The 24596-nt window shown below is 48.4% G+C and overlaps 1 protein-coding gene across 4 annotated transcripts; it reads left to right on the forward strand.

The window, feature by feature from the left end:
* Window positions 1-913: 913 nt before the first annotated feature.
* Window positions 914-15235, forward strand: Cant1 (calcium activated nucleotidase 1). Of its 4 annotated transcripts, none has more exons than XM_004860842.4 (4): window positions 914-1049; window positions 9834-10573; window positions 12052-12255; window positions 13070-15235. In XM_004860842.4, the coding sequence occupies exons 2-4, from the start codon at window positions 9856-9858 to the stop codon at window positions 13438-13440; spliced, it is 1293 nt and encodes a 430-aa protein (XP_004860899.3). In that variant the 5' UTR covers window positions 914-1049; window positions 9834-9855; the 3' UTR covers window positions 13441-15235. The 4 variants fall into 4 exon arrangements, with proteins under 4 accessions (XP_004860899.3, XP_087064504.1, XP_004860900.2 ...); XM_004860843.4 differs by having other exon boundaries at window positions 922-1049; window positions 9922-10573; XM_087208377.1 differs by having other exon boundaries at window positions 931-1049; window positions 9524-10573.
* Window positions 15236-24596: the final 9361 nt, after the last annotated feature.

The following is a 24596-nucleotide window of genomic DNA, read 5'->3' on the forward strand; positions in this document are numbered from 1 at the left end:
TACTTCTGAGTCTGTCCTATTTCACTTAACATGACGATCTCCAGTTCCATTCCTTTTCCATTTTTTAAGGACAATTTATCATTGTATGTGTTTATTTGCTGGTGTATCATAATACATGTGTGCCATAATACACAAGGAACTATCGGCTCCGGGCAATGAAAGCAGGGGAACAGAACGTGGATGGGAGGAAGGGTTATTTCCTACCCCACAAGGTTTATGTGATGTGAATGTGTTTCCTTGCGCACCTGGTAACCCTGTACTTCAGGGAAGGCATCTGGGATGTCAGCATGCAGGGCCCGAGGCATCCTCCGGCCTCGGTCTCTAGTGGGCCGCTCCAACGGCACCAGGCGTTCCTAGGATTCCCGGACTGGCCATCACTGCAGGCCCCTGGGCCCGGGGCCGGGTTCCAGAGATGCTTATTCAGCGGGCCCGAAAGAGCTCCGGCTGGGCAGGGGTTGGAGGACAGGGAGGACTCAGAACCCTTTCTTCGGTGTGCTCGCCCTCCTACCCCGCCCAGGACCTCGCAGCGTTTCCTAGCCAGGCTGTGGAAGGCGGCCAGCCTCCCAGGGTGGCCAGCTGGAAGGGCCCAGCAGAGGGACTTTCCGGGAGCGAGGGTGCAAGAGCCGATGCACACTCCCATTCCCCCGAAACGAGGTCGGGGGCACCGGGCAGAGGGCTTGGAGCCGGAGGTTTTCGTACTTCCCACCCCCATCTGCCCGGCCAGTGTCTCCGCAAGCAAGGGGAAGCAGCCTTCCGGGGGTCCGGGGCAGAGTCCCGGAACGCCGACGCCGGCCCGTCCCCCTGCAGAACTACTAGTCCCAGTAGTCTGGGGCGCAGGCGCAGAACAAAAGCCGCGGGGCGCTGGGGGAGCAGGGGCTGCCGGGAGAGCGCGGAGGGGGCGGGGCGGGGCGGGACTCGAGGAACTGGAGCGCAGGCGCAGAGTAGAGGCCGCCGGGAGCGCGCGGAGGGGGCGGAAGTGGTCGCTCTCCTTGTCCGGCCCTGCGCAGGGAGGCGGCCGCCGGCGGGCAGGGTAGCCCGGCCCGCAGCGGGTGAGTGACTGCGCGTCCACGGCCTGGCGCTGTCCGTTGGCGCCGCCCGCCCCCTGGCCCCGCAGCCTTTCTCCTTGGCTGGGCCCCTGACTCGCAGCCCGTGGGGGCGAAACACCCTTTCCCGGGGAGAACCCCTCCCACCCCCAACCTCTGACTTCAACTGCTGCCCTGGCTGTGCCCCCTTCTCTTGAGTGATGAGGCAGCCTCAGCGCCTTGTCTGGCACTTTGTCACACCTGTAACAGACTGACTGTCCACCCTTCCCCTCCTGCGGCAGCCCGCCTTCCTCTGCGTCCCAGCCCTTGCCTTCCTTGCCCTCGTCCAAGACTGACCTTCTAACAGGCTCACAGGGCACTCGGTCCTTTTGGCTGCAAACTTTGCATCCTTTCTACCATTTCTTTCCACCACCTACCCATCTGGCCTGCATTTTTCTGTCTCTGGGGACACACACACACACACACACACACACACACGTTACTTGGTACCTTTGCTTCTCCGTCTAAACAGTCTTTCCTTGCCCTCTGTCCCCAGGCCTGGCTCAGGGGACCGGTGCTCATTCTGTCCCACCTCCAGCAAATCCTCTCTCTCTCCCAAGTATCTTTCCACATTAATGACCCAGGAAAACCAGTCTTGGCACACCACTAGCTCCATTTCTCATCCCTGTCTTGGGATTGTGTGCTTGGCATCTTTTCCTACCACTTTTTCAACAAAACCGAGGCTTGGGAACCTGAGTCTGTTGGCTTCAGTAAGACCTGGCTGGCCAAAATTTGAAAAAAGTGCCAGGTCTCAAAGGAGCTGAAAGAAGGGTGGAACATATGCTACTGTCCTGTGGCAGCTGAGTGGGCAGCTCCTCATCCCTGACCCTTTGTCCCTTTGAGGAGCTTGGCTGAGAACTGTCCTCCTGGACTGGGCCACAGATCCACCTTCCAGCTCTTCCCAGGCCTCTTGCCACCACAGTCCCACAGGAACCTGTGGGCACAGTGGACCCCTTCCTCCTGGCCTCAATAAGCCTTCTGTCTGTATGACAGCCGTGTGGAAGAATCTGTGGAGGAGCCAGGCTGATCATCCCCTCTGGATGTGCACAGTCCATAGCATGTTCAGGGAGGACATGTCTGAAGCATAGATTTGTCCAGGCACTGTCACAAGGCCGCTGCCCAATTCTAGTATTCTCTTCCTTGTTCTCTTGTCCAAATTGACCTGATCACAAAAGATGATGTTATGGCCTGGGGTAAGAGGAAATCATAATCTTGCAAATAGACTGGACCACTAGGTGTGGCTGTATTGCTCCTCAGTCAAGGTGTAAACCTTGTCATTTGATACCTTCTATTAGCTAAATGTCTCCTCCCCTCTACAACTGTAACTGTATTTCTACAGCCTTTAGTAACTCAGTGAATGTATCAGTTTCAGCTACCCATTCTTGATAACATTTTTGATAAGATTCTTACCCACCTGTCCATCTGCACACCTGATTCTGTGGTTTCTGTCTGAGCACAAGCATCCTGAGGAGAGGCACAGGGTATGGTGGGGAGCAGTGGTCATTGCTCTGGTGAGATTTTTGCTCCTCTCGTTGAGTATGGCTTTGGAGGTGAGCATTTTTGGATCTGCAGGTTCCCATGGATACAGATGGCTCCTGTCATGTGAGTCTTAAGAATTTCCTGAGGAGCAACGTGATAGTCCATGGCAGCTGTACAGGGCAGGTGTGCAAATCCTCTAGCATTTGCTCTTTCAAGAGAAGAGCTGGGATCTGGGATTATTGTCTGGAGTCCTGACGTGGATCAGTGGTATAACAAGAAAGTTGTTTCTCCTTCCTGTTTGTGGAGTGGTACCAGGATGCTGGGAACAAAACCCAAAGAACGGTTGTTTTTTTTCCCTTCAGTGCACTCTGGACTATTGAGATTTCATATTAAATGCCAACATAAGGGGAATTAAAAACTTTCAGACTGATTTTTAAGAACTTTTATATTGATTTCCCTTTTCATTAAGTCAGGATGATTGGTTCAGAAAAAATAACTCTGATAATGAAGAAATCTGGGAAGTTGTTCCTCTTTCCATCTGTATTTTTTCTGAATCCTCCTTGTTTCTCTACAAGAAGCCCAGGAGTTCAGTGGAGCCCACAGCTCCTGGCTCACCCATGCGCAGACAGACATTGTGCCTCTGGCATTGAGCACAGAGCTGATACCAGGTGCCAGGCAGGGTAGTGTGATGAAGGGGGGGTGAATATGAGCCCGGGCTGTCGGAATGGCTGGAAGGTCTTGCTGCTTTGTGTCTCATGTGCCCCACACTGAGGGAAGCAGATGAGCCGGTGGGTTCCTACATGAAGGGTCCAACTGCACTGCCTGGAAGTAAGCTCTGGTGTGGGTCCGTCAGAGGGTTGGTGTACCCCCATATTTTCAGGCACTCTGAAAAAATGTAGCATGGTATTGTTTGGGGTGTCACTTTCAAATAGGAAGATGACTGTTGCTAAAATTCCTCCAAGAATAACATCAGTGATACAGACTAAGCAGATACAGCCATGCTATGGTACAGAAAATTCGAGCTGCAGCTGTAGAGGATTCTGAAGCCGTGCTGCCCATCCCATAAAAAAAGGCTTGGTGTGAACAGGAGTGGCCCTGAGGCTGTGTCCTAACCCTAAGGAACCTGTGAATTTGTACATTGTAAGGCAAAGGGGAATTGCAATTGCTAACCTCCAACCTAAAAAGGGAGAGATAATCTTGCATTTTCCACTTGGGTCCAGCATAGTCTTAGGGTCCTTAAAAATGGAATAGGGGAGGCAGGAGAAGAGTGAGGGACTTGATGGCAGAAAAGCACCAGGAGATGCCACACAGCTGGCCTTGAAGGCAGGGAACGTAGATAGCCTGTTGAAGCTGGAAAAGGCCAGCAAGTGGACTATCCCCAAGAGCCTGGGAAAGGAACCAAGCCCTTGATTATAGCCCAGTGAGACCCATGACAGACTTCTGTTCTACAGGCCTGTGAAATGCCAGTTTGCGGTGGATAAGCTGCCTGCTCTGTAGTAATTAGTTACAGCAGCAATTGAAACTAACACACTCCTCATGAGTAGTTGAGGCTGAAAAATAAGTCATCCTGAGCCGTGTTTTAAGTTGACTCAGTTGTGTACCGGACAGGGCGGGGAGGGTGTGTGCAGATGTCAGGTGGCGCGTCATAGCCTGTGAAGAGGGTGGTGAAAGGGAGGAGGCACGTCCTTGGTAACCCTAAAGCATGAGTTTTTCCTTTCTTCCTTCTGAATTTTGAAGTGCAGTAGGGACCTGGGTAAGCAAAAGCAAGGAGCCCAGCCCATAGCAGGCATCCTTTCTCTGAGACCCGATGTCCTTTGTTATTTGCTTGCTGCTGTGAACCCCCTGCTGAAGAGCTGCTGAAGAGCCTGCAGGTTAGCAAGCTATGCTCCTGACTGTCCCACAAGCAGTAAACCTTGGCAGTAGGCCAGGGCGTGCTCCGAGGCCTGCCTGCTCTCTGATGTGAAACAGCAAGAGAGGCAAGATAGGTCCTCTGCAGGAGAGAGTGGCTCCCGAGAGCTGAGGATGGGGCCTTCCTTGGCCAAGCCCTGCCTGGATCCTGAAAGGCTGGGTTCTACCCTAGCAGCTGCTTTAAACCTGTTTGATCTGCCACGTGTCGCATTCCTCTCCTGGAGGAAGCCAGAGAGACTGGAGGGACTGCCCTGCCTGTGGGCTGTGTGGGTGCCGCTACTCCCTCTGCTCAGCCTTGGAGAGTCCCGTGCAGGCCTGGGGTAGCGAGTGACTGTGGGTGATTCCTGAGCCCCTTGCTCTTAACAGTGAGGTGCTGCTCACTGCCAGGATAGGGAAGCAGCCTGGAGCAGCCTCCTGGGTGTGCACGAGAACACGCTGCTGTTCCCTTCCCCCTTGGGGTGGACAAGAGGGAGAAGAAATTAGGACCGGGAGCCTTTCAGGAGCTTTCAGGTAGCTGTCACTCCTGGTGGCTCTTTCTGGGGTTGTTGCACCTGGAGCAGGGCTAGCACAGGAGAAAGCAGTTGACAGGGCGTGCTCTCCATCTTCCCTGCCTGGAGGGCTGTTCGCAGGCCTCCTGGTGGGCACCCTTGGTTGACCCAAGGACCTGTGACCTCCTACTGCAGCCTCTTGGTACAATAAAGCAAACATGTAAGTGGCTTCGTTCTTTGAGGGGAGGAGACAAGTTCAGATGGGCCCTTTCCTCTGATTTGGAAATGCATACTCTTGCTCTACCGTTATTCAGGTGACAGACCAGGATGGGGTTGTGGAAAGAAATGAGCTTTCTCTCCAGGGGCACTGAAGGAGGAATGGAGACCAAAGGAAAGTATCGTGGAGCTGAGTTTTCTGGAAAGCAGTCTCTCCATTAAGCAGAGGTGGCTGAGTCCTACATGTTCCTGCCTGTTAGGGTTGAGATCTGAAATATCTCCCCAAGGTCTCACCTTCAGAGGTGATGGGGGCACTGTTCTCAGTGGATTAGTCCATTGAGTTCATAGCTGCGATGCCGGTAGGAGGTGGGGCCTGGTCAGGAGAGGCAGATCACTCGGCCATGACCTGAAGAGGTGTATTCTTGTCCCTGGCTCCTCACTTCTCCCTTCTCTCACCCTGCTTCCTGGCTGTCAAGGAATGAGCAAGTGTCCTCTGCCCTGGAAGCCAGCTATGGTCTGAATCTTCCAAAAGCCACGAGCTAAAATAAACCTCTTCTCCTTTAAGTTGTGGGTGTCAGGTGTTTTGGTCCAGCGATAGGAAAGTGACTAACACAGTGTCCCTGTCTTAGTTCTTGGGGAGTTGAAGTGGCTGAGGCAGAGCCCCCTCCCTCCAGTGAGCAGGAGCTCAGCAATGAGTTCGGAGTCTGACTTGGAACAGACCACTGTGGTGTGGGGTGGCCCAGAGGACACCGTGGGGACAGGTATCTTTTCTCCTAGGGTGCCATAGTGATGACACCAGTGGTGACTTACAGCTTTGCACACTTTTGTTCTCTTGCAGTACCAGAAATTCAGTCTGCCAGACATCTTGAATCCAGTGTCATTGCCAGTGGGCTCAAACCCAGGCGTCCTGGGTCTTCACTCCCTGCAGAGGCTCTAGGGAGGAATCCCTGTCTTCCCATTTCCCAGGTCCCCGACATTCCTCAGCTTGTGGCTGCCTTGTCATCCCAGCCTGCTCCTTGATCACGTGGCCTTGTCTTCTGACCAGATCAGTCTCCCTCTGCCTCCCTCTCATGAAAAGACACCCAGATGGTCTCCCCATCTCAAGATCTTGATCACATCTGCAAAATCTGCACTGCCACAGGCGGAGCCAATATCAGCATCCTATAGGAGGAAGGACTTGCGGGGTGCGGGGGACCTCACCATAGATGCAGGACACAAAGGGGAGGGACAGTGGAAGCATGGAATTCTAGATGGTTCTGGTTCCACGTGGTCAGGGAAGGGCAGCAGGTAGGGGCAGCCCCATGTGTAGAGATCTGGACACATGGAATCTGGAATTGCAGATAGTCCTGTGGAGTGCAGGTTGAGAGCTTGGGGGAGGTTAGTTAGGCTGGAAAACTGAGTGAGGCCTTCCCTGCAGGCTGCGACTGGGCTCGAGGTGCTTGTTGGGAAGAAGGATACTAGGCAGGCGCTGAGTGAAGTCCTATCCCCCAACCTGCCCACCAGCATGGCCCTGGGAAGGAAACAGGCCAAGAGAAATCCTCTGCTCAAGGCCACATCACTGGTAAATGGCAGAGGGAAGATCTGGATGATTCAGAGGCTTTCAGAGTCGTCGAGGTGAGACAGGACTGGGGCAGAGCCATGGAGTAGGGACAAGTGAGGGGACCTAGTGCCTACTTGGGGATCGAGTGGGGCTCCTGAGTGCTTGAATGTGCTCAGTCGGGATAGCATGTTGGGGCCCACGGGTGGGAGGAGTGGGTGCACCAGGCAGTGGGCTCACCTGGCCTGCCTCTCAGGAGAGGGGTTTAGGCCCCAAAGGCGCAAGGTCTTTTTCAAAGGTGTCAAGACCTAGGAGAGCCCAGGGTCATTGGAGAACTACAGAGTGAGGTGTGCAGCACAGGGCTGGCAGGGGTCCACCTGGAAAGTGCAGAGCAGCCAGAGGGAAGGGAGAGCATGTGAGCACGGATGCTTGTGAGGTGATGGGCAGGGATGAGGAAGGACAGGATGTCTGGGACTTGGGAGGGATTTCCATTCCTTCATGGATTCACAGCATCCCTGGGCATGTAGTCTGGAGAGCAAATGGCGAGCAAGGTGGAGACAGGATGCCTGACACCACTGAGGCAGGAGGTAGAGGACTCAGTGCCCTGCCCAGGGAACGGAGCAAGGGCATGCAGGTGTGGGCCATGCCCCCTGGACTGCCACAGGGGACACAGGGTCTGTTGGGAGCAGTGGCTGGCGACCTGCAGGACACAGGAGTTGGGCAGGGACCATTGTGAGGGCTCGAGCAAGGCTGGCATGTCACAGTTCACTGCACAGTCCTGCTTGGCAGGCACTGTCTTCCCTGGGCCTGCAGCTCAGATGTGGCAGCTGAGTGGCTCAGTCATTAGGGCCTTGATCTGGGGCTGCGGATTTCCCGGATGGCTAAGGTGGGCATCCCAGGGGCAGGATATTGAGGGGCTATTGAAGAAATGACGTAATGACCCACCCCTGGATTCATTTTTTATTCCTTAGGCAAATGTGTGCTGAGCTGGTTCTGTTTTCCTGTGGTGAGCTGGGTGCACCACAGGGATGCAGCAGGGCAGGTCCCTGGCCCCTGGGGCTCCAGGCAGAGCAAGGACAAGTACCAAGGCCCTCGAGTGTGCAGGGCAGCAGGGAGAGTTTCTGAGACTGAGAGTGCACTGGCCACGTGAAGAGCAGGGTCAGAGTGCCCAGGCCGGGAGACACAAGGGGTTCACGTGGCTGAGGTCAGCAAGCTAGGGAGAGGGGAGGGCTGTGAGGAGGCCCCAGTGACAGTTCCTGGGACCGGGGAAGCCGTGAGAGACTCATATAGCTGGCAGTGCAGGCCCGTGGGCGGTGAAGTGTTGTCAGGGAGGAGACTGGCTAAAGGGGGTTGGAAGAAGGCTGCGGGTGTGTTTGGGGTTAGGGACGGCTGAGGAAGTGGGCTGGAGCCAGTGGGTGGGACAGCTTTGGGTGGACGGGACCTGGCGGTGGGGCAGAAGATGGGGAAGGAAAAGGAAAGGGTCGAGGCCACTCCTTTTTGGTGTGCTCAGTAGTATTTTGTTGAAGTTTAACAGTCATACAGAACAGTGCACCGGCTAGGGTTTCCGTGAGAGTTTTCACCTGGGCGGCCCCCCCATCGCCGGCCCTCCCCCGCTTCCTGAGGGCAGGCTGGAGGTGAGCAGGCTTGAGGGGAGAGGGATTACGACTTAAGGTTTCGAAATACTGTGTTAAAGGTGCATTTTGGACGTGCAGGCAGCATTTTGCGTAGGAGGTGATGGAGGAATTCAAAGCTCAGTGGCCGGCTCTGAGCTGAGGACAAAACACTGCAAGACTTGGACCCTGCTGGGGCTGGAGAAGGGATGGAGAGCAGAGCTGGGGCCAACTAGAGGAGGAGCCACTGCACCAGGAACTCCGGCCACCAAGCAGGAAGGCCTCAGTGACCAGCCCTGTAACCATTCCCAGGGGCCAGGCCTTGCCCAGGAGAGGTGCCCGAGAGGCCTGTCCCTGGAGGGGGCTTGGAGCCCCTTAGGGCCTGGAACCTTCTCCCAGCCTTGCTCTGAGCAGCTGCCCCCCACACACATTTTTCTCCTTCAAGGTGACCCTGTGAGCTAAAACATAGACCTGTCCGAAGAGGGAGAGGGAGGTGCAGGCTTCCGCAGGGAGCGTTGCCCTGTCAGGGCCTGCAGCTTGGAGCAAGTGTGCCACTGTGCCCGCTGGGGCTCAAGCCCTTGTGGTCAGAGTACATGAGGGCCCAAGACAGCATGGAGATGCTGGGGTCCCACAGCCCTTCCCAGGTGCTGCCTGGCAGTGCTCTATAAACCCTGTTCCCACTGTTCTTCGTTTTTCTCTCGAGGATGGGGGCAGCAGGGTGTCCAGTGGTCCAGGAGCAAAGTGCTGTCCTGGTTACAGTAGCAGGGCTGAGTTGAGAGCAGCCAGCTTGTCCTACAGCAGAGCTGGGACCCGCCTCCCAGTGTCCCAATGTGGCGGTGAGACAGACATTGGCCTGGGTCTGCTGCCACGTGGCTACACTGAGCTATCCCGTGCTGTGTGCCTGGGAATGGGCGGGGCGAGCTGCAGTTCCTGTCCACCACCAGCACTGTGGCCCTGGAGCTGTGCCCTGGGGCCAGGCCGAGCCATGTGGCGCTCCCCACAGGCCTTTCGAGCCTGTGTGCAGACGCGGTTTACCCTGGCCCCTGCAGTAGTTTGCATTAGTAGAAGGGCACCAGAGAACAGGTCCTGCCTAAACCAACAGAAAAGTGTTTCTCTGGCTCAGATTTATTTTATATTTAAATATTACAAAAACTACCCAGCAAATAGAGACTCAGTCACCTAATGAGCCTTCATCTGTGCTAGGCATGGTCTTGGAGCCGGGGTGAAATGAACAAGTGTGTGATGTGATGGTGACATCAGGGAGGCTCGGATGCGGGGCCGTTTGAGCCGTGTTCAGACCTGCTCCCTCCCTCTGTAGCGACTGCAAGGTACCAGCCCACACAAAACTTCTTTCTCACAGTCAGCTTTCATTCTGGCCAGCTGGGACAGGAAGAAGGAATAATTTTGCTTTGGAAGACTTCACATATTGCTGAATAAAAGTAAACAAAGACATTGCTGGAGTAAGGATGTAAGCAAGCCATGGAAGTAATGGACTACTTTTTCTCCTGGACAGGTCCGGATTCAGACTCCAGCCCATGCAGTTCAGGCAGCCAAGAAGCAGTATCTGCATGCTGACTGCTCTCCTCTCTCCCTGCGTGCAGGTCCCACCGACACTCAGTCTGATGCCCATCCAGCCCTCCAACCACCTGGAATGGAATGAGCCTATGCACTCCCTCCGGATAAGTGTGGGGGGCCTTCCTGTGCTTGCATCCATGACCAAGGCTGCAGACCCCCGCTTCCGCCCCCGCTGGAAGGTGATCCTCATGTCCTTTGTGGGTGTTGCCCTCCTCTGGCTGTTCTACTCCCACCGTCCAGCCCCAGGCAGGTCCCCCACCCACAATGCACACAACTGGAGGGTCGGCCAGGTGCCTGCCACTCAATACAATGACACTTACCCCCTGTCAGTCCCCCAGAGGACTCCAGGTGGGATTCGATACCGAATCGCTGTCATTGCTGACCTGGACACAGAGTCCAGGGCCCAGGAGGAAAACACCTGGTTCAGTTACCTGAAGAAGGGCTACCTGACCCTGTCGGACAGTGGGGACAAGGTGGCTGTGGAATGGGACAAAGACCACACTGTCCTGGAATCACACCTGGCGGAAAAAGGGAGGGGCATGGAGTTGTCTGATCTGGTGGTGTTCAATGGGAAACTCTACTCCGTGGATGACCGGACGGGAATTATCTACCAGATCGAAGGCACCAAGGCCGTGCCCTGGGTGATTCTGCCTGACGGCGATGGAACCGTGGAGAAGGGTAAATGGAGCTGCTGTGTACAGCACTGGCCGGATGCTGGGGCTGTAGGGCCAATTGGCCAGGGTTTGGTTCGTAGCTGAAAAGTGGTCCAGAGGGTGGGGACTCTCCCTTTGGCTCTGAACCCGTGCACCCCACCGCCCGGCCTTGAGCAAAATCTTACTGTCACACAAAGTCATTTCTAGACTGGAGCTCCACTGCATGAGGAGTCCCTTCCAGGGTAAGTTTTAGGGCTGTGGACACTGCCTTCTCCCTGTCCCTTGTCTTGGCTTCCGTGGAGTCTCAGGATTGTGCTGGGATTACACCCGCCAGGCACTGCACCTTGAAAGTCTCCTGTGTTGGGGTCTCGGTTTGAGCGGAGACTTTGACCTCAGTGTGTTGGGGCACACATCAGCTGCTGTCTGGCCCACCCTCCTGCTTCTGCAGAAGAGGTCTGTATTCGAGCAGAATCCAGCCAGCCCCCAGTGTTTTCCCAGTAAGAGTTACTGCTTCCCCCGGGCAGGGACACCTGCCAGAGCCCTCACCTGGGAAGTGGCCTTCGAGGCATGAAGGACATCAGCAGAAGACTGACGAAATGCTGTGTTTGTCTGAGCTACTCCTTCAAGTCAACCAGCCACCAGTGCAGGCTTTCTAGGCCAGAGGTGGAACTATATGAACAGAACCTGGGTGGCCCCACCTCCTCCATCATCCCAAAGATAAAACCTCTCCCATGTTTGTCCAAGGCTGGGGCTACTGGCAGGGACCAGATCTCCGCATAGAAAGAGAATGTTCATCACCCATTTCCTGCCTTGTGTCCTTCCTTCAGGGTCTTAGATCACCCTACTGTGGTTCTGTTCTTCCCTGTTGGCAGAAAGAAAGGGACAAGGGCTCTGGGACTGGCCTGGGGTCAGGTCATCCAGAAGGGTAGTGGAGCTCCAGTAAATGATGCATCTTATCACGGAAGTGGCTCTGGAGACTGCTGAGGCCACTGGGGCCTCAGGAGTTCAGCAGATCTCTGCAAAGCTAGCTGTGAGGAAGCATGCCAGCATCTGCCGTTCTCCAGTGGCACGTCCTGTGATGAGCCTGCAGAGCAGGTCCTCTCTCGCTCCAGCACTGAAGAACCATCCTGGGCTGGGGTCACAGTTTGAGGAGGGGTCAGGGACCAAAGGAGGTTTAGGAGAGCAGCCCCCAGCCTTTGGGAACTGAGGTGAGGGTGGAGCCACAGCCTAGGAGGTCCTAGATGAGTTGCCAGGGGAAACAGAATGTCCCTTGGAAGCCCAGCAGAGGGGAAGAAAGCAGAAGGGAGGTGGGTGCCAACTGGGACCCTGGGTGTGGGGCTGTGTGCAGGCGCCTGCCCGTGCCTCTTGTCCTTTGCTCCAGTGAAGTTCAAGGCCAGGGACTTCTGACGTCCAAGGGTGTTGGACCACCAGGGCCCCAGTGATGCCTGGCCATGGAGTGACAGTGAGCAGCTTCTCAGGCACGCTCTCCTCTTGTTGCCCCAGGCTTCAAAGCTGAGTGGCTGGCAGTGAAGGACGAGCGGCTGTATGTGGGCGGCCTGGGCAAGGAGTGGACCACAGCCACTGGGGAGGTGGTGAACGAGAACCCTGAGTGGGTGAAGGTGGTGGGCAACAAGGGCAGCGTGGACCATGAGAACTGGGTGTCTAGCTACAATGCTCTGCGGGCTGCTGCGGGGATCCGACCGCCAGGTAAGAGGCCAGCTCAGACCCAGCCCAGGGACCACATGGGTGTCCAGCTGGGTGTCTGGTGGGTATTGGTCGTCCTGGACCTGTGCGCTCTCTGCGTGCTCCCTGATCACAATGATGTCACGTCTTGCTCAGTGTTGATGGTTTTGCACCCTCAGGCCAGTGGATTCTGGGGAGCCATTTTCTCTTTCTTACCACTGACCCTGACAGATGGCCTCTGGGCCCTTCAGGCTGCTGCTCCTCACCCACACAGAGCAGCCCACCCTCCTCGTCACTTCCCAGGAGGTCCAAAGTTGAATCTGGGTGGCCTGGCCAGCTGCAGGTGTGGGAGGAAGTGGCTGAGCAGAGAGCTGAGTCCGGGAGAGGGAGAGGAACAGCGCCTCCTGCAGCCTTGAGGCAGCCTCCCCCAGCCTGGTTTATCTTTCCACAAATCAGACTTCTGTTTATTTTGTCCCCTCCCTGGACTCTTTCCTGTGCCTTTTGATTAGCACCAAGGAAACAAAGTAAACACAGGACTCCTGGTAAAGACTGTGGCCCTCTCTAGGGACAGCCTGTGGGGGACATGGAACTGAAGACTTGATGCAGTGTCGCCCTAGTCTGCGTGCTTGCCCATCACCCTGCAGAGCTTACAGTAGCCACAGATTGAGAGCCCTCTGAGAACTGAGGTCCAGAGGGGAGACACCTGTCCCCTGGGTTGTCCTGAGTGGGGCTCGCTGCTGCTCTTGCATACTTGGTCATGAGGTGGGTGGCCCCGGAGATGAAGGGCCAGGCAGTCTGTCCGGTGCACGTGGTGATCGTGGTCTGTCCTGTGTCCCAGGCTACCTCATCCACGAATCGGCCTGCTGGAGTGACACTCTGCAGCGCTGGTTCTTCCTGCCGCGCCGGGCCAGCCATGAGCGGTACAGCGAAAAGGACGATGAGCGCAAAGGCACCAACCTCCTCTTGAGCGCTGCCCAGGACTTCGGGGACATCTCCGTCCGCCGTGTGGGCGAGGTGCTCCCCACGCACGGCTTCTCGTCCTTCAAGTTCATCCCCAACACTGACGACCAGATCATTGTGGCCCTCAAGTCTGAAGAGGACAGCGGCATGGTGGCCACCTACGTCATGGCCTTCACATTAGATGGGCGCTTCCTGCTGCCCGAGACCAAGATCGGAAACGTGAAGTATGAAGGGATAGAATTCATTTAAATTAAGGCATTCCGACATTGGGGACGGCTGAGATAGTCTTCACTGCATCAGGACTGCAGTTTTATAAAAACCAGAGGACTGCACTTTTTTTTTGTCTTGTTCTTTTTGTAACCACGAAGTGTGTGCCTGGCTGAGGGATTTCCAGAATGAGGATTCAGTCCCAGCCGTATGAAGCAGACGAAAATGACATGGGAGGTTGATGTCCTGGAGCTGGGACAGGCTAAGGTCCATGGTCCAGCGCAGCCCCTCAGGGTTCCTCTTTCAGGGCCTCTCAGCACTGCCACCTGGTGGTGGAGACTGATCACTGTAGACACCTCGATAGGGGACTGACCTTGAATTCTGCCCTGCTCCTCTTCCATCTGAGCTCCCTTTCCTGACTTTCCATGAGTTCTCTGTTCAGTAAATATTTCAGGAGCACCTGCGATGTTAGGCGCTGTGCCCCACACTGGGAATAGCAGTGAGCATGTCCTGGGCCTGCCCACTAGGGACTCCAGGCCATCCCTCTTTGTGCTCCTCTGGGAGCCCTGGGCATTCCTTGCATCCTGCTGACCTTGGAAGTTAAATGTTTACACTGCAGGATTCAGGCACAGTGAGGGTGGTCTGTAGGAACACACCCACCTGCACTGCCCAGAGAGCCACACGTGAAATGGTGGAACTTCCCTTGCCAGGGACTCTTTCTCCCTTCTGGAAAATTCTGTGCCATATAGCACTTTGAGGTTTTAATTATTAACTTATTTTTATTGAGGCAGTTTCCTCTCTCATAAAACAAAATCACCAGATCTTATCAGAGCAAAGTCATAGCAGATTTGCTCCCAGCCTTGAGGAAATTATAACTAGGCAGCCACAGTTGGCAAAGCCAGTTCACAGTAAAGGTTCCTGAGTCCTTGGCGCACTGCCTTTTTCTAGCAACTTGCAGAAAGTGCCATGTCCTTCAAGACTCATTAATGACTTGAATGTGTTACTGTCTGCCCCAGGAGGGGACCTAGGTTTCAGTAGCGCTGCAGTTGACCCCTGGCCCAGGCCTGCTTCATTCTGGAGATGATTCCTGTCATTTCCTGGGGTCTCCACAACCACCACCTCTTCCCAGTGGAAGCTTCACACAGACCTTGGCTCCTTATAGGTCCCTGCTATCTCCTCTTGATGCTCTGGAGCAGAGGCAGGGGGTCTGAAGACTGGCAGGACTGAAGTTGAGAAGGGACATCACAGCTCTCCTCCCCATGGCAACTACCTCACCTCACCTCACCCCTCAGGATAGTAGAGGCACCGTGTTGGGGGGAGGCTCCTGGGCTGTGATCAGCCCTGTGTTGACCTTCGTAGACCGTTTCCACATAGGAACTCCAGGATGGCTGCTAGGAAGAGCCAGTCAGTGACCTCTTTCCTGGATCTGAACCTCACGCTACAGGACAGCAGCAAAAAACAATGCCACATTATTGAGTGACATTTTTCTAGAGCTTGGCTCCTGCTGGGCCCAGCTCGGAAGACCCACATCTCTTGTACCTGTGCCTGGCTGGGCAGTCTGACTCCCTCAATAAATCTCAGTGATGTTAGGTTATGTGATTTTAAAAATAGAGTTGAACTTAGGAATGGGGAGGACTTGGAACAGTCACTCAATTGAAACATTTCTAATGTGTCTGTTGGCCCAGAGTTGAGCAGCATTTTCACACAGTGATTTTTTAAAGATTTTAAAAGCTAGCCTTTCTTTCCTTCTGTAATTGCTACTGTCAGCATAATGATTGTGTTCCTGTCCTTCAAATCCATTTGTTTTGTAAACAATAAAGTGTCAGAAGGAAATGACTGTTCTTTGTCTCCTGGTCTGTTTGCTATGTGAAGGTCACTGACCCAGGAGACTGCTTCTGTCCTTTTGGGTCTGTGTGCCCTGTGGTGTGTGTGAGAAGCCATCCTGGAAACCCTGGCATTCAGGCTCCAGCCCTCCTCTGTCCCTGTTTCCCAGTGGCCAAGACAAGTCTCACTTCCCTCTCTTCCATTTCCTCTGCAAAAGGAAGGTGATCCAGGGCTGAAGCAAACAGTGGAGGCCTTAGCCCATGTGAGGGCCATGGGAAGTGACCTGATGCACACCAAGTACTTAGTTACTGGTTCCATTGCTGACCATCAAGGTAAGGATGGCCAGAAGATTTAGGGTTGAGTGGCACTCAGGCAGGAGTTCTGGGCCCAGCTGCAAGTTGTGAGCATATATGGTAAATCTGCTTTCCCAAGGATGTGTGGTAGTCCTCACATTGGCCTCAGGCACCCCAGGAAGGGAGGAGAGAGGAGGGTTATTGTATAGAATGACTTTCACTATCACTAACAGACTCACTGCTATCTATTGGCTTAGTGGAATCTTTCTTGTCATGCAAATTAAAGAACCCACCCAATGACACTCCTGCCTCCTTTTCAGGATTTCACAGAAATGTAACCGCTGCATTGTCATTAAACAGAATGTACTTCTGGAATCATATTTGGCTGGTACTTTTCTACAAAATTTTGCTCTGTTTCCCACATTTTACACAGCTCCCTCATCTCATTTAAAGTGAGAGATTCCTCTGCAGACGAGATCTCCATAACTTCTTTTTGGGAGACGATCACTCACAGTCCCACAGAAGAGAGAGAGAAGAACTATTGGCTCAGTTGTGATCATGTGACATTCAGCATTACATACTAATTTTTTTCAAGACATGGCTCATTTATCAAGTTAAAATTTGTTAGGTTTGCTTGTCTTGAGGAACACTCATAGAACAAGTTTCTTAGAATCCAAGGTTTTACTGTATTAAAATGATCAGAGATCTTACAGAAGACACTAATAAAAAGGGAGCTGAGCTAAACAATGATACAAAACATGAACAACCAGTTAACAAAGAATTAGACTCCATTAAAAGGTTCCAAACAAATCTAGGAGGTTAGAAATTATATTAAAAGTATGGGTAGCAGATGCTACCAGTGTGAGAACAGAATATAAGAATTAAAATATAGAAATGCTTTCAAAGACCAATTACTCAGAGATACCTTAAAAACTGCAAGCAAACATGAAAATGGATCCAACAGCTGCTAGATTACACAAAGAAGACTAGGATTAATTGGGAAAAGTGAAAAATCAGAAAACAGTAAAATGGCATAAAAACCCCTTTTATAGAAATAATAGCAGAAAACATCTAAAATATAAGGAAATAAACATACAGAGAAGTGATGCATATAGAACTCCAAAAAGCCACAATCAAAAGAGAACCCCTCCACATCACATTATAGTCAAAATACCAGAAGTCCAGCACAAGGACAGAAACTTAAAAACAGACAAAATCAACAAATCACCAATAAAGATAAGCCCATCAGAATTACAGCGATTTTTCAACACAAACTTAAAGGTCAGGCAGGAGAGCTTGGAGTGAAGAGTTTCAAGCCCTAAATTATAACTTCCAACCCAGACATATATCATGCAAAACTTCCCTTCAAAATTGATGGAGGAATAAGGTATTTCCATGATAAAAAGCACCTTAAGAAATTCATGACCACCAAACCAGCACTCCAAAATAATTCTCAAGGATATCCTTTAAAGAGGAATGAAACTAACAATGTCAAAAAACCTAATAGAATGAATACACCAGGCAGAGTGAGCAGTTAAGCAGAAGGGCGGGGGGGGGGGGGATCAGCAACAAGAAAGTAATGCAGTGATAGGGATACGTCAATACTTTCAGTAATAACTTTCAGTGTAAATGGTATCAATTCCAAGTCAAAAGATAGAGAGTGGCAGAATGGATCAATAAAACCCACTGATATGCAGCATACACATTTAATTTTTAAAAAGATGCACAGATTAAAAATCAACGGCTAGGGCTAGGGGAGTGGCTCAGTGGCACCATGCCTGCCTGGCAAGCACAAGGCCCTGAGTTTGATCCCCAGTACTGCAAAAAACCAAAACAAAACAAAATTAAGGGATGGAAAACTATATTGCATGCAACAGGAACCCAGGAAAAAGCAGGAGTAACTATCCTAATTTCAAGCCAAAATTGATCAGAAGAGACAAACAAGGTCACTACATATTGGTTAAAGAAGCAAGTCAGCAGAAAGAGATAAAAATTATATATCCACTGAGCACCAAATAAATGCTACTGGACATAAAAAAAATCCAACAAAATTATAATGGGGGACCTCAATACCTCTCACAAATAAACAGACCAACTAGACAGAAGAAAATCAATAAAGAAATATTAGAGTTGAACCAAACCTTTGAACAAATGGACTTGAAGGATATCTACAGAGTATTCTATCCAACAATAGTAGAATACACATTTTTCTCAGCACCACATGAGACTCTCCAAAATAGTCCAAATACTAGATCATAAAGTAAGCTTAAGTAAATGCAAAAGAATTGAAATTATACCATCCATATTATCAGATCATAGTGCAGTGAAAATACAAATCAATGGCAAAAGAAATAACAGAAATTAGGCAAATGTGAAAATTAACAACACTGTCTTAATAATCTTAATTCCTTAGATAATCCATTATCAGGCAGTGAAATTGAAGAAGTAATAACTTACCAACTATAAAAATCCCAGGTCCTAATGGATTCACTGCCAAATTCTATAAGAACTTTAGACAAGATCTAATGGCAATATTCCTCAAACTTTTTTTTAGTACTGGGGATCGAACTCTGGACCTTGTGCTTGCAAAGCAGGTGGCAGAACCACTGAGCTAAATCCCCGGCCCTCCTCAAGCTTTTTAATGATATTGAAAGGGAAAGAGTACTCTGAAAGTCATTCCTAAGAGCTAGCATTGCCCTGCTTCCAAAACCAGACAAGGACCCAACCAAAAAAAAAGAGAGAGAGAGAACTGAAGGTCAATCTCTTTAGTGAACATAGACACAAAAATCCTCAACAAGATATTGGCAAACAGAATGCAACAAATCATCAAAAAGATCATACCTCATGACCAGACAGAATTTACCCAAGGGATGCAGGAATGGTTCAACATACACAAATCAATAAGTTTAATACATTACATAAACAGAACTAAGGACAAAAACCACATGATCATCTCAATTGACATAGAAAAAGCCCTTGACAAAATTCAACACCATGATAGAAAACCCCGAGGAAAATAGATACAGGACCTTACCTCAATCTGATAAAAGCCATTTATGACAAACCAATGATCAACATCATATTAAATGGAGAGAACTTGAAAAGTTTTTCAGGAACAAGGCAGGGATGTCCACTGTCACCATTCCTGTTCAGTATACTCAAAATATTAGTAACAGCAATGAGACAAGAGAAAGAATGAAAAGGGATATGTACAAAAAAGGAAGAAGTCAAGAGAAGGTGAGCCAGTCCCAGCACCCGGAAGGAAGCTCCCCCGCTGCCATCCCACACTCCTAGGGCAGAGAAGCTGAGCCAGTCCCAGCACCCAGAAGGGAGCTCCCCTACCGCCATTCCATGCTCCTAGGGCAGAGAAGATGAGCTGCTCGGGTGCCAGAAGCACACCCCCCACCCCGTGGAAATGAGAAGACATGTAAACAAGCCTCAAAAACAGACTTCTGGATCATCTACAGCAACCCCAAAGGGAAACGAGATGGAACAATCTGATACTCAACCACCTGGACTCTCTGAACTGGCAATAAAAGAGGATCTGGGAAAAAATAAAATCAGAAATAATTTCTCAGATAACAGCAAAGATTGTGCCCATAGTGCAAGACATGATTAATAAATCTAGAGAGGACACAGATAAAAAAAAATAGAGAATCTGAGGAACATGATGGAATCCCAACATAGGAAACAAATGGAATCCATAAAACAGATGCAAACAGATTTCCAGGAGATTAAAAACTCCATCAAAAGTCTGCACAGCAGAATGAACCAATGTGAGGATAGAATTTCACATATAGAAGATAAGATTGCAATTAGTGACCAGGAAAAGAAAAATTGCTTTAAAATTGTAAGGAAACATGAGAAATCAATCCAGCAGCTGCTAGACAATACAAAGAAGAATAAGACTGACTGGAGTCAATGAAGAAAGAGGAGAGCGTGCAGATGACATAAAAAAAACTGTTCGCAGAAGTGATGGCAGAAAACTTCCCAAGGAGGGGGAAAGAACTTGACATACAGATAAGTGAGGCATATAGGACTCCAGCTAGCCCTGATCAAAAAAAATCTACACATAGGCATATAATAGTTAGGATTCCAGAAATCCAACAGAAGAATAAAATTCTACAAGCAGTGAGAGAAAAGAAACAAATCACATACAAAGGAAAGCCCATCAGAATCACAGCAGACTTCTCAATGCAAACCCTCAAGGCAAGAAGAGCTTGGAATGATGTATTTCAAGCCCTAAAGGAAAACAGCCTCCAACCCAGACTGATGTACCCTGCAAAACTATCTTGCAAAATTGATGGAGAAATAAGATACTTTCATGATAAAGAGCACCTCAGGAACTTCATGAATACTAAACCGGCACTCCAAAAAATTTTAGACAATACCCTAGGAAAAGACAATGAGTTTCACAATCCTAAGAAGCCCAGCAGAATGAATCCATTGGGCTTAACAAATTAAACGCAAAGGGAGAGAATCCTACAAAAAGAAAAAGTCATGACAAGGCTTTAAAAACTTTTAACTTCATCAGCCTAATGAGTGTATAATTCAATCTTGTTATTGTACTGATTAGTATTTTTCTGATTCTAGAGTTGCACACCTTTCCTTGTGCTATACTGGCTATTTATCATCTTCTTATGTCTACTTTTTAATTGGGTTGTCTATTAATGAGCTGTAAGAGTTCTTTATATATTCTGGTCATAGGTTATATGCATTGTAAATATGGTCTGTTTAAGGACTACTTTTCATTTTAATGATGTCATTTAAAGTTCTAAATTTTGATGGAATCTCATTTATCAATTTTTCTTTTATACATCATGTTTTTTGTATCCTAGGTAGTTCTTGCCTACCCTGAATTCATAAATATTTTCCCTTATAATTTCTTCTTAAAGTTTTATACTTTTAGGCTTTCATATTTAGGTTCATAGATCCTTTCAAGTTATTTTCATGTATGGAAATAAAGGGTTGAGGTTAATTTTTTATATATGGATACCAGGTGTTCTAGTGCCCTTTGCTGAAAACGCTATCTCTTCCTCAGCTCTTGAATTGAGTTTATATTCTATAAAATGCTAATGTTATATAATCTTTCAAAACTCAGTGGACCATACATGTGTGGTTCTATTTCTAGATTCTCTGTTTTATTCAAATGATCTATATGTCTTTCCTTACACCAACAGTGCCTTGATTACTGTAGCTTTAGAAGAAGTCTTAAAATTAGGTACTAAACATCTTCCAACACTGTTTTTTTTTAAACTTTTCTAGGTCCTTTGTACTCCTGCATAACTTTTAAATTTCAATATCCAATTCTTCATTTATAGCAAGTATACACAGACCTGAATTTTTATATATACCTTGTGTTTTCCAATCCTGCTAAATTCAAATACAAGTTCTAGGGGCTCCTAGAGATTTCTTAGTATTTTCTCTGTAGATGATCGTTTCATCTACATATAAAGATTTTGCTTCTACCCTGCCAATCCTATCCCAATTGTATCATTTCATTGCCAGACTATTTTAGTGGGGACTAGGTTTCAAAGTTTAATGGACAGATAAAGAGTAAGCATATCTGCCCTTGTTCCCCACCTTAAGGAGAAAGCATTGTATCTTTTCCATTCATATAAGGCGTTCTCACTGGAAATATGGAGTACATGCCTTTAATCTGTTGAGAAGGTTCTCTTCTACTTCTAGTCTCCTGATAGCTTTTACCATGAACAGCTGTAGAATTTAGTCCAATACTTTTTCTCCAACTAGAGACAGGATCGTATGACTTTTTCCTTTCCTCTGTTAAAATGATGACTTTTGGGGATGGATCTTCCAATGCTGAACCAACACTGCCATCCCTATAACAAAACCACTTTCTACATACTGCCAGATATGACTTCTAATAGTTTGTTTTGTTAAACAAATTTCTATCTATGTTCATACTTTTTTCTTCTATTATCTTTATCCAGTTTTAGGATTAGCACAATGTTGATTTCCTAAAATGAGGGGAGAAGTGTTCCTTCTTTTTTCTGCTTTAATTGTTTGATATAATTTAATAGTTAAAATGTATATGACCTTGCTGTTGTCATATAGGTAGGTTTTCAAGCTAGGAATATACTTTCTTTAATAAGTCCTATTCAAATTTTATATTTCCTCCAGAGTTAGTTTCATTAATTTGTCTTCCAAGGTACTTCTTAGAAGTTGTCAAATTTATTTCAAAAAAGATTTTTGTAATATGCTTTCTATATCCTTTTAAATTCTGGAAAATCTGTGGTAATGTCTCCTAGATCTTGATATTATAATTTTTAAAATGTATAACTGATATTGTGTAATAGGAAGAAAAGGTCTAAAGGAGCAGGGGAAGTGAAAAGAAAAAAAGGAAAAGAAAAAATATGAGAAAAGGAAAAAGATGGAAACAGTCTTTGCAAATAGGGAAGGGTGGAGGGGGTGAAGGGAGGGCAAGGGAAGGGAAAAAAAAATAAGAACCAAGGTACTCATGTAGAGGTACAAGATCCCAATGGTGAATACAACTGTATTTTATACCTAAAATGTACCAATAAACTTAATGAAAAAAAATTTTTTTTAAAAAGGAAGATGTCAAATTGTCCTTATTTTCAGATGATATGATCTTCTACATAGAAGACCCAGAAAAGTACACCAGAAGACTCCTGGAGCTAATAACCAAATTCAGCAGTGTAAGCAGGATATAAATCAACACACAAAAATCAGTAACATTCCTGTACACCAATAACAAACTCCCTGAGAAAGAAATTAGTTAAATAATACCTTTCACAATAACATCCCCCCAAAATTAAATACTTAGAAATTAACCTAACCAGGGAAGTAAAAGAGCGCTACATTGAAAACTACAGTACTCTGGACTTCCAGGAAGATGTGGAGTGGTGAACAGCTGGGAAAGAGTCTCTGAGATTTGGTGTCCAGAGGCTGGAATATAGCAACACGAGAAGGAGAAGGAGGGAAGTGGGTACCTGGGATCCAGGCAGGATCTGAAGCAAGAATTGAAGCCCATGGGGAGAGCAAAAAGAGAGACTTAACAAAGAATACGGGAGTGACAAGTGATGCTTTTCCCCTGAACCCTGACTCACTGTGTGGGAGAGGCAGCTTGAACCTGCAGATGTAGGGTGACTACTGGTGACCCCAGAGACCTCCATGGAGAAACGTGCTAGTGGAACAGAGCAGTGGACACAGCAGACTGAAGTGGCTGGTGAGTTATTTGGGTTCAGATTCCCCCCAGAAGAGGGTGATTGGCTGGTAGCCATCTTGGAGAGGAACCAACTGAGCTTGACTCAGAGCAGCTGTGGGCTGGATCCATCTAGCAGCTGTCAGTGTCAGGGAGAGGCTGCTGAGTTAAGATGGTAGGAGGTCAAGAAGCCAAGTTCCAGCCAACAGAAACCCCACGAAGTGTCTGAAAGAAATCAGGTTTCAGCCTTGCAGCTAGAAACTAGCCTGAACTCGAGTGCAACTAAAGGTGCAGGCCTGCTGGGATTATCCACTACCCTGCCATAAATCTGCTGGCATGCTGAGATTAATCAACACAGATCTGGACTCTGTCTGCCCACTTTGTCTACCAGTGACAGCAGAGGCATGCCTTGAAGTGGGCATTTTTTTTCTTTTCTTTTTTCTTTATCATTCTTGAGTATGAACATTGTTTCTTTTGTTGTTGTTGTTCTGTTTTTCTCTTGGTTTTAGTTCTTTCTTCTCACTTTCCCTCCTGTTTTCTTCATCAGTTTCCCAAAGTTCTTCTAATCTTCCTGTGTTCTCTAGTCTTGATTCTGATCTCTTGCTCTTCTTCTGTTTCTTTGTCTTTTACATTTTCTCCCCTGGGAGTAAAAAATCACCACACTGAGGGCTTATTTACTATATACAATTTTTTGGTTTCTTTTAGATTTTTTTTATAACAATTTATTTTGACTGCTGCATCTTTATACCATTCCAATTTTCATTATTTTTTTTTTCAGTACTGGGGATTGAACTCAGGACCTTGTGCTTGCAAGACAGGCACCAGAACCACTGAGCTAAATCCCCAGCCCTAGATTTTTTTTATATAACCACAAGTCTAGATCATATGGTTAAAGATGACAAATTAATAGTTACCAAAGTTTGTTCCTTTCTAAGCTGTGTTTGATGCTATTGTTACTGCTGATTGTACTACCTTAGCCAAGGTGACATAATTGTTTTAATGAGTTACTGTTTCTGGTCTGCCAAGACTGAGATTGCCTAAGGGTCATAAACATTACTAGTGCCAAAGAACCATGGGCTGGGCCAAGTAAGCAGCAACTTCTCATCCCCAATAAATTGAAGAGGTAGGATCTTGCAACAGTCTCAAAACCCAAAAACCAGCTACACCTGGAAGACATCTCTGAGAACTAGTCATTTCCTAAGGGTTCTAAATACTAGCAATAAAGCTACTTGCCATATCCAATTTAAAACCATCAACCTAGGAATTAAACTAAAAAAAAAAAAAAAGAGAGAAGACCAGGAAGCAATATGCAACCCTAGACTTCCACCTCAGCCAAGGAAAACCCAGGGGACAATGAGGTGGAAAAATTCAAAACCCACCCATCTGGACTCTCTGAAGTGAAAATAGCAGAAATAACAAAGCAGATGAAAGAGGCTCTAGAAAAAAATCAAATCAGAAATAATTTCTCATAACTACAGAGATAGTGACAATAATGAAAGACATGCTCAGTGAATCTACAGCAGATACAGATAAAAAATAGAAGAGCTTAGGAAAATGATGGAAACCATGAATGCACAACATAGAAAAGAAATGGTCCATGAAAACAAATTCAAACAGATATCCAAGAGATTCAAAATTCTGTTGAAAGTATATGCAGTAGAATGAGCCAATATGAGGACAGAATATCAGATACAGATGACAGGATTGCAGTTAGCAGTCATGAAAAAAAAGTTTCTTTAAAATAGCAAGGGATAACAAAAAATCAATCCAACAACTGCCAGATGATGCAAAGAAAAATAACATAAGACAAATCGGAGTCAGTGAAAAAGCAGGAGATAGCGCAAATGATGTTTTTTTTTTTTTTAAAGCCTGTTCACAGAAGTAATGGTAGAAAACTT

The sequence above is a fragment of the Heterocephalus glaber genome, unplaced genomic scaffold, assembly GCF_053883595.1.
Source record: "Heterocephalus glaber isolate CG9 unplaced genomic scaffold, H.glaber_assembly_v1.0 deba00000937, whole genome shotgun sequence".
Classification (NCBI taxonomy): Eukaryota; Metazoa; Chordata; class Mammalia; order Rodentia; family Bathyergidae; genus Heterocephalus; species Heterocephalus glaber.